At 43.1% G+C, this 10333-nt stretch overlaps 1 protein-coding gene across 1 annotated transcript in view; it reads left to right on the top strand.

The window, feature by feature from the left end:
* Positions 1-9451: 9451 nt before the first annotated feature.
* The window catches only part of LOC123980762, an 8119-nt gene continuing 7237 nt past the window's right edge, over positions 9452-10333 (top strand). Inside the window, exon 1 of the mRNA XM_046065304.1 lies at positions 9452-9737. Within this exon, the coding sequence (XP_045921260.1) occupies positions 9452-9737 (286 nt within the window). The remainder of the gene's footprint in view (positions 9738-10333) is intronic.

Raw genomic sequence — 10333 nt, 5'->3', positions numbered from 1 at the left:
CTGTCCCAGTGAAAGGATGAACTGTGTTCATCCTTTCAAAGCTAATTTTAAAGACAGTCAGTCAGTTTAAGGAAAATGATGAGCAGTATCTTCTCTACTAGTCTACATGTGCACATACATGCCATGTACCATGCAGCTTTGTGAGTAATGAGATGTAGAGGAAGCCAAAGTCCACCTGCATGCCAGAGCTGAGAGTGGATCACATTGTAGCAGATAACACCCTGTCCAGCATTGTGTCACACTAAACGACTGCATGTCACTGATATTTACTCTCACTGTAACAGCACAAAGGCCTCAGTCATCTGTCCTGATAAAGATTTGGATGACCCACTGACTTATGTGAGTCCCAGTGGGGAGGCTGTAGATGGGAGGTGGGAGTCCTGGGAAAGGTCCTAATGTTAAGCTGCCCGGAACACTCAGACAATCCTGTCCCCATTTGCAGTTGATCCTTTTCCTGTTTTGGCAAAGCTTTGCATTACAGTCGCTATACAATATAATGTCAACAAGATGCATCCAGGGAAGCTGTCCTATTTCCTGTCATGTTGAATACTATGGATCTAGATCCTAGATAAACAGGCAAAGACCACCAACCTCACCCTGAACTACCCTCACACGTGAGAAGGAGTGAATTGTTTTCTCAACTGTCTAGACTCAGACTGGATTTACATTCCCAGAAGCTTGAGGTAGTACAACATGCTCTCCCTAATACAAACCTAAACAATACATCAGTGTTGCATGGTATGGTACCACTCTCTCCAGCTGATTCACACCCTCTTAAAGGGGCACTCCACAGATTTTACACATGAATATCATTTTACATCTCACGAGTTCTACTCATCATGTGAAAGCAGTTGTATAAGGTCTTCTGTGGCTCTACAGGGAGCCTTCCACGGTCTTGTCACACCCGCAATAAAAACAGTGAAATCTCAGGGCGAAAGGAATTCATTTCAATGGAATTGTGGCTACTTGTGGCTCAGGAGGTAAAGCGGGATGTTCACTAATCAGAAGGTCTGCAGACTGATCCCTTGCAGTCTGCTTGTCCAAGTGTCTGAACCCCAAATTGCTCCTGAAGGCTGTGCCATCAGTGTGTGAGCGTGTGTTAACATATTAGCTTCTGTGTCTGATGAGCAGTTGCCACCTTGCATGCAAATATTTCGTGCCAAGTTCAAAACGCAAATTTGTACTGTTGACCAAAATCAAACACTTTCGACAGTTCTAACCCAAATGAGAATGGAGAGCCAGCGAATCCAAAACAGGGGGTTTTGGATGGTGATATACTCTGTTCCACTCATACTCCTCCACACGTTAACACATAAAAAACAGGGAAATGTCATGGAAAATGTATAAAATGTTCATCTTCTGTCCAGAGTCTTGCATCTCTCTGCAAACCTGCCTTGCACCTGCAAACCGCAGCAGTAAAACCAAACGTTTCCTGCAATTATCTCTAAATCAATTCCAGACCCGACCCGGTCTGACACGTTAATATAAGACTCGGGACCTGAACAGTGGGCTGATCAAATAAGCTCTGTGGTGAATGCTAGGCATCATAGATTAAAGCTGTGTTGAAGCTACATATTAATAAAAAAATAAATAAAAACTGCTCAGACTGGCACAGACACATACTTGCACCTCTCCAAAATATTACGCACATCACTTATTATTTAAATCTTCCAACACTACACCGGGATTTAATTGTTACCTGATCATGTGTGCTTTTCTGACACTGTGAGCCTAAAGATTCACAGTTTATACTATGAGACCACTGGTAGAATAGCAGCAGAGCTCCGAATCTCATGTTATATAATTTTGTGTTCAGATTTAAGGACTGTTTAAGAACTTTCCCCCAGTGAATAAATAAGAATAACATAGGCCTTCAAAATATTTAGAGGACGAGCGGATCTACAGTGTTATTTTATTATTTCCTATATTAACAGTATAGTTTGCAGAGTTCCATGTCAGCAGCTGCATCCCCAGCAATACAGGCTACATCAGCTGTCAGTCACATTTTCTGTGTCGCTCCTCACCTTTCAATATTTAAACATGAATATCAATTTTGCAGTATAGATAAAAAGGAAATAATTAGCTTAACTTAGGCAAACATTTGATTTTGACCTCTTGGGTATTAATTAGGTCTGAGACCACCCAGACTCCCAATATTTTATACACAGGTTACAACTGTGATATCTGACAAACTATATGCTAACACATCTAGCAAGGTAGATAGCTGCAAGGTACAGTAGATAGCTGGTGCACAGCTATTGAGTCTGGCTAACACATTCCCAGCTAGCTAGTGTGTTAACGGTTAGCTAGTCAGCTAGATCACTTGACCAACTAGCCTAGCAAGTAGTTACTAAGTCACCAAGCTTTTCACCCCCTGTTTCATAAACACATGCTGATGAACACTTACACTCTGGTGAGACCAAGCTTTAAAGCAAGCCGATGTAATTGCAGCAATATTCAATTCAATTTTATTTGTGCCCCATGTGACCCATATCTACGCTTTTTAGTTCAAAATAGGCATCTCACATTGGTTTCACCTACAACATTATTAACACTAAAACAACAAGACAATGGCGGAGACACTGCTAGATATTCAGCGCTTCATTAGAACTTCATGAAACTCTGTAAGACTTTCAACACATTTGTTTCTAACATATATGAAACCTGCGTGGTGATGAAAACTGTTTCAGAAATTCACTACCACCTCGCTAAAGAGTTTTAACAAGGCGGAATTACAACTCAGGAATATGAAATTTTAAATATGGGGCTGTTTACCAATCAGGGAGAGTCTAATTAAATGCTATTAAGTTGCATTATGGGAAATGTAGGATCCAGTTGACCTATATTAGGGACTGAAAGTCAGTATATCTTGGCCTCTGCTACTTTGATTTTGACCATTCTTTTTTTAATCTGTCTCTTGTGAGTCCAACAACTTTATGGAAGTGCGGTACTAAATCATTGGACTACCCCTTTAATGTTTTTTTATGAACGGAAGCATTTTTGGAGGAAGATGGAGCACCAGCCAATATATATGAAAAGATTTTCTTCGTAGTCTCACAGCATTTCTTCCACGAGACGAATCTCTTGACTTGGTTTTATATATATATACTATATATATATATCACAAAGACGCCTGATGAAACGACGAGGAAGGGGAGGAGTGACCCTGCCCGGAGGAAGCCCAGGGCCCCAATCTGGAGCCAGGCCCAGAGGGTGGGCTCACCGGCGAGCCCGGTGGCCGGGTTTGCCACAAAGCCCGGCCGGGCACAGCCCGAAAAAGCAACGTGGCACCCCCCTCTCCATCCTTTGGACCCACCATCCATCGGGAGATCCGCAGGGGTTGGGGTGCGCTGCCACATGGGTGGCAGTGAAGGTCAGGGGCCTCGACGGACCAGACCCAGGCGGCAGAGGCTGGCTCTGGGGACATGGAACGTCACCTCTCTGAGCTGTCAACTGATCACCATCTGGTGGTGAGTTGGGTCAGGGGGTGGGGGAAGACTCTGGACAGACACAGTAAGCCCAAACGGGTAGTGCGGGTGAACTGGGAACGTCTGGAGGAGGCCCCTGTCCGCGAGATCTTCAACTCACACCCCTAGCAGAGCTTTTCTGGCATCCCTGTGGAGGTTGGGGACATTGAACATGAGTGGGCAATGTTCAAAGCCTCTATTGCTGAAGCCGCAGCGGGTAGTTGTGGTCTCAAGGCCTTAGGTGCCTCAAGGGGCGGTAACTGTCGGTTTACTCTCACAAGGATCCTGGAGTGGGCCTGGGAGTATGCCCATCCAGTCTACATGTGTTTTGTAGATCTGGAGAAGGCGTATGACCGGGTCCCCCGGGAGATACTGTGGGAGGTGCTGCGGGAGTATGGGGTGACAGGGGCCCTTCTCAGGGCTATCCATTCCCTGTACATCCAAAGCGAGAGCTTTGTCCGAGTACTCAGCAGTAAGTCGGACTCTTTCCAGGTGAGGGTTGGCCTTCGCCAGGGCTGCGCTTTGTCACCAATCCTGTTTGTGATTTTCATGGACAGGATATCGAGGCGTAGTCGTGGCAAGGAGGGGCTGTGGTTTGGTGGGCTTGGGATCTCGTCATTGCTTTTTGCGGATGATGCGGGCCTGATGGCATCATCGGTCCGTGACCTTCAGCTCCACTGGATCAGTTCGCAGTAGAGTGTGAAGCAGTTGGGATGAGGATTAGCACCTCTAAATCTGTGGCCATGGTTCTCAGCAGGATACCGGTGGAGTGCCAACTCCAGGTAGGGAATGAGTCCTTACCCCAAGTGAAGGAGTTCAAGTACCTCGGGGTCTTGTTCACAAGTGAGGGGAGACTGGAGCAGGAGATTGGCCGGAGAATCGGAGCAGCGGGGGCGGTACTGCACTCGCTTTACCGCACCGTTCTGACGAAAAGAGAGCTGAGCCGTAAGGCAAAGCCCTCGATCTACCGGTCAATTTTCGTTCCTACCCTCACCTATGGTCATGAAGGCTGGGTCATGACCGAAAGAACGAGATCGCAGGTACAAGTGGCCGAATTGGGTTTCCTCAGGCGGGTGGCTGGTGTCTCCCTTAGCGATAGGGTGAGAAGCTCGGCCATCCGTGAGGAGTTCAGAGTAGAACCGCTGCTCCTTTGCATTGAAAGGAGCCAGTTGAGGTGGTTTGGGCATATGGTAAGGATGCCTCCTGGACGCCTCCCTAGGGAGGTGTTCCAGGCACGTCCAACTGGGAGGAGGCCTCGGGGAAGATCCAGGACTAGGTGGCCTGGGAACGCCTCGGGATCCTCCAGTCAGAGCTGGTTAATGTGGCTCGGGAAAGAGAAGTTTGGGGTCCCCTGCTGGAGCTGCTGCCCCGATGAAAAAGCAGATGAAGATATATATATAGTATATATATAAAATAGTATATTAAAACATTTCAACAATCACCAGTCTTCTTGTACTACATATAATACATCATATCTAAAGGTTTTTTGGATATAGGGCAGTTTTGAGATATTAAGATTACAGATATGCCAGCTGGAAAAAACAGAACATGAGAACATGTGCTTTCTGTCTGTTTACCCCACCTCCCCCTTGGAAAGATAACATAGCACAAGCATAAAATAACAATCAGAGGTCATAAAAGTCAAATAGCGTCTCAGAAGTCTACCCTCTCTATAAGTAAACCCTCCATAACCCAGCATAATTTCATCCTGCCTTTCCCAAACCACAAACTAATGATGAACACAAAACAAACAGCTGTGGGGGAATGTGATGTGTCATATAAGAAGTGGCTACGCTCCACAGCTGGGAATGTCAGTTACATCCATTCACAGCAGCGGCTTCTTCTAATCTTAATAATGACAGGGTCCTTAGCAGCCAGCAATTTCAAAAGAAAGGCGAGCCATCGGGGAAGAAGAAAGCATTCTGCTGCAAACATGATCGCATAACATTTGGCAGTTGTGCAGCAGAATAATCCAGAAATTGCAACATAAAGCCTTAAAAAACTTCCAAATACACTGCACAACTCCTGAAAACAAGAGCTGAATATGTGACAAATGGGTGAAAGTGCAGTTTTGTGCACTTTTTGTGCAAAAGAGCATGTAGGCCATGTTAAATTTTCCCATTGATGGTGGTGGGTACGTTCAACTCTTGTAAGCCAGATTTCCTTAAATGTACAGTACATCTGGTGATGCTAATTAAAATCCATGAACAGACAAAAATATTTGAGACATTTAGACTACAGGAGTTTACTGAGGCATCAGTTAATATTCAGAGTATTCTGATAAATATTATGAGGCAATAAGAGGCAGGCTTCTCAAAATAATGAGATGAAGAGGGAAGAGAAACAGACAGTGCAGATGTTGATCATTAAGAAAAAACTGAATAAAAAAAGAGGGAGAAGAAGAAAAAGACATCCGAGCAAACATCGTATTATGTTCCTCAACAGGAAAGCTATAGATCCCCAGCAGAGACAGACATTTAGACATGTCCTTACCTGATCTACCAACATCTGGTGTTTCTTCTTTCTTCCTGCCTGTCTGCTCTCCTCTGCTGTTAACAGCAACTACCTCATTGACAGAATCGTGTTCACTCCTAAGTGACAGACTCCACCCACTAGAGAGCAAGATGAGTAGAGAGGGAGATAGAGGGAGGGACAGAGGCCCAGGGCAGGAGGAACTGACTGAGGACGCCTTCCTCCTCTTGTTGCTGCTGCGGGATCAGTAACCGGAGCGGAAAAACCTGAAGACAAACACCAGGCTCTGAGATCAAAGTCTTGTCCAGAGAGCCTGGTGGTTTAAAGGACAGCTTTGTCATTACTGACCAGAAAGGGGCAAAGATAAAAGGCTTAACAGTGGACTAATGTAAAGAAAACACCAAAGGAGAGAAAATGGACTTCATGTACTCTAAAGGATAAACATCCTGCAAAGGTGGGGGGGGGACTTGTATTTGATTTTACTTTGATGTCCTGGATCTTTACATCAATAATGGATCAAATTACTATATGCAATGTCAAAGTTGTTCCATTGAACCTACAGAGATTATCACCAACTCTGCTCCGCATTTGTATAGCGCCTTTCCAGTCTTTTGGACCACTCAAAGCGCTTTTACACTACATTACTCTACATACACCATTCACACACTTTTCATTCACTGAGCCTAAGAAACTAACTGTTAGAAACTAACATTCACATACGGAACAGCTACCAGGGGTTCAGTATCTTGCCCAAGGACACTTCGACATGCAGCCTGGAGGTGCCGGGGATTGAACCTTCCAATTAACGGGCTTTTAGCTCACTATTTTAGTTTTACGCCCCGCAGCTTTACTGTTTTGGCTTAGTCTCACTCCTTTAATCAACCTGGTTTCCAGCAGCTGTTTTTAGTGAAAAAGCTCAGATTAAGCCATTGCACACCACTGGCCCAGCACCAAAGAAGCAAAGTTAGTGACTAGCTGGTGAACACCAGACCGAAACCACAGCTAAAGGAGAGTGAATACTGACCTTACACACATCAAATGTCCAAAACCATGGCTCCAAATCATCGCTTATGCTGCTCTGTGTCTGCTGGATGCAATTGTTTGCGAACACGTTTGCTATAGAGAGCCAAAGTGAAACTGGAACTTTCAGGTTCTATTCCAAAAATAAGAAAACCTCATTCAATATCCCACTGACATTTATAACAACGCTGATAACTAGAAATCCAGCTTTGGAACAAAGCCTTTTTTCAACAGTATGTTTTGTGGCTTGCTTCATACAAGGACGATACTATCTAATAATGTTGTTTATTTACAGCCTTTAATGAACCATAGAATGAACCTAGGTTTTCGTGGGCTAAAAGTCACATTTAAAAATTAGATTATCAAATGTGTTGTTTGTCCTTTAGAATGACATATAGATGTGTTTATTACTTAGTTAGGGTTAAGGAAAACTTTGTGGTCTAGGTTTAAATGGGGTGCCGTGGATAAGACACATGCCTTTGGTGTGAGAGACCCAGGTTCACTTCCCCGCTGTGACCCATCCACCATTGTGTCTCTGAGCAAGACACTTAACCCCTCGTTGCTCCAGAGGCGTGCGACCTCTGACATACATGGCAATTGTAAGTTGCTTTGGATAAAAGCGTCAGCTAAATGAGCAAATGTATTGTAAATGATCACTTTGTTAATGGTGAGGGATGTTTTCATGTTCAACACGTGTTTATAGTTTAAAAAAACCTGCTTACTCAGTGGTCTCCTGAGTTCACATCTATACACCTTGACCTCTACCCAAAGATCATTTTCTTGCCATTTTGCTTTTTATTTGTCAGCCAGGAAACACAGGGAGAGAGAGGGGAATGACGTGCTCTCATGAATTAAACCATAGACATACAGTTATATAGTTTGCGCCCTAACTATTAGGCTACGGGGGCTCGATGATTTAGCTACTCTTAAGGCTGGGGTATGCTTTAAACAAACTAGTAGTAAGTGTATATAGTTGGTTCTGAATGGTGAAACTGGCCGGATGTAAAGCCTTTGACCACAAGCCAGCATAAAAAAGTGTTAACATGGATTTGATCTTAAATTTTTACTTTTTTTTGTTTTCAATGTTATTTCTTTTCAATGCAAAGTTTTGTTTTTTTGTCATAGTTTGCTCCAATAATCCACCAGTTAAAGTTGCTAGAGAAAACAAACACCAGTGTTAAAAAGGAAAGCCACAGATAAAATGTTTATACTAGAACATGTGTAAAAGCCTTTTTAAAGTGATTGAAGAGAAAATGTGACAAATTTATTGCATACATACATATTGAGTCTGTAGTTTTAAGCCAGTAGGGGTCGGTGTTAGTCTGAGAAAACAATATGACCACTCCAAATACATGGTATTCCATTTAGCTGCCTTAACGAACCAGTTGAAATGAATTGTCCAAGGTTGATACTACATACTTTTTTGATTATGTAGTACCAACCTGTTTCCTGGAAATCACATTAGACATTTAAACCAGTAAACCCATGCTGTCAACCAGAAATGACACAGGCACCCTCAACTGGAATCTGAAATCAGAGTTTCATCAAAACTGGTGGTGAAGCGGCTGTTCTTCCAAAAACTGAAACTGTGACCTTTCAGTTATACACCCTATCAGACCAGATGTATATTCTTTAAATGCCAGAACACAAATCCCTCTAAGTTTAGTCACAGTGGACCCGTGGTGTTTAGTCATGACGTGAAGTAGTCTGTCAGCTCAATCGGAGTGCAGTCCCAAGCAGTGAACAGGTTGTGAAACTCAGATCAATTCTCAATATACAAATAAACTGAAATGGTGAAACATAAACTGACTGACTTGTAGGTAATAAAAAAAAAATCACATGTCACTGAAACACAGTCTGTTTATCAGCATTTCCATTATGGCCTTGTTCTTAGCAGACATTTTGACTTGTTAAAGTAGGAAACACACAACAAAGCCATAGTAAGTCATATGCACAAAACCAGACCACTGTGTCTCCTTTAAATATTACTACATTCTCTGAACAGACTTACAACTTTATCTTGTAGTAATTGATTAATATCCTTTGTAGAAGAGACTTGTGGTGGGAGTTGGCAATTAATAGAATTATCTAGAATGAAAGATAAAGAAAACACAAGTATAATGTGAGTTTACCATGCAGCTAATTTTATAGAACCTGCGGTAATTTCAGTCACAGTCATACCTTGTTGCTCATGTCTAGTGTTTCCTTCAAGTCACAGTGGAGTCTTTCCAGTCAGTGCATCAGCCCAGCGGTTGCTTGTTGAGAGCAGTGCAGGACTGTGGCACGTTACAGTCTGTGGTAGAGTGTTTATTAAAAGGAAGTAACATTCCTCAGCTTCAGAATCACTAAGTCCTGACAGCCCCTGTGGTTCCTGCATACCTACAGTGCACACACTGTTACAATAGCCTGGCAGGTGGAAGTTTCAACAGCACAGAAAAAGAAGTGCAGGCACAGGATCATATTAGACCGGTTGGAAATAATTTAATCTCACAATGGCCCAAGGAGTCTATTTGGGATTTTTTGATGTAACGCGGGTCTTCCTCCTGCTGTGCTCTGTCACAAGCTTGCTGCTGATAGATCACCACAGAGATGCAGAGGATGACCGGGAGCTCAACAAAGCCATTTTGGAAATGCTACATATCAATAAAGTGTCTGCGAGCCATCAGGCCCAGCCACATCCCTACATGAGGAGGATCTATCAGCGTCTGGACTCACTGGAGGCTCAAGACTTTGGGAGTTCAGATGGCACACTAGTGCAGAGTTTTCGGAGTGTTTTTGGTAAGGATGTGAAATGAATTACCATCTTGTATTAGATATTACAGCTACTTTACGTGGTGTTGTTAAAACATAGCTAATCATGAAATGAATGTTTTACATCTCCTGTTTGAAACAATAGAAGTACAGGTGCTGGTCATATAATTAGAATATCATCAAAAAGTTGATTTATTTCAGTAATTCCATTCAAAAAGTGAAACTTGTATAATGTATACATTCATTCCACACAGACTGATATATTTCAAGTGTTCATTCCTTTTAATTTTGAAGATTATAACTGACAACTAATGAAAACCCCAAAATCAGTATCTCAGACAATTAGAATATTGTGAAAAGGTTCAATATTGAAGACACCTGGTGCCACACTCTAATCAGCTAATTAACTCAAAACACCTGCAAAGACCTTTAAATGGTCTCTCAGTCTAGTTCTGTAGGCTGCACAATCATGGGGAAGACTGCTGACTTGACAGCTGTCCAAAAGACGACCATTGACACCTTGCACAAGGAGGGCAAGACACAAAAGGTCATTGCTAAAGAGGCTGGCTGTTCACAGAGCTCTGTGTCCAAGCACATTAATAGAGAGGCGAAGGGAAGGAAAA

The sequence above is a fragment of the Micropterus dolomieu genome, linkage group LG12, assembly GCF_021292245.1.
Source record: "Micropterus dolomieu isolate WLL.071019.BEF.003 ecotype Adirondacks linkage group LG12, ASM2129224v1, whole genome shotgun sequence".
NCBI classification, from domain to species: domain Eukaryota; kingdom Metazoa; phylum Chordata; class Actinopteri; order Centrarchiformes; family Centrarchidae; genus Micropterus; species Micropterus dolomieu.
The sequence above is the reverse complement of the archived record's forward strand: the minus strand, read 5'-3'. Positions and strand labels throughout refer to the sequence as shown.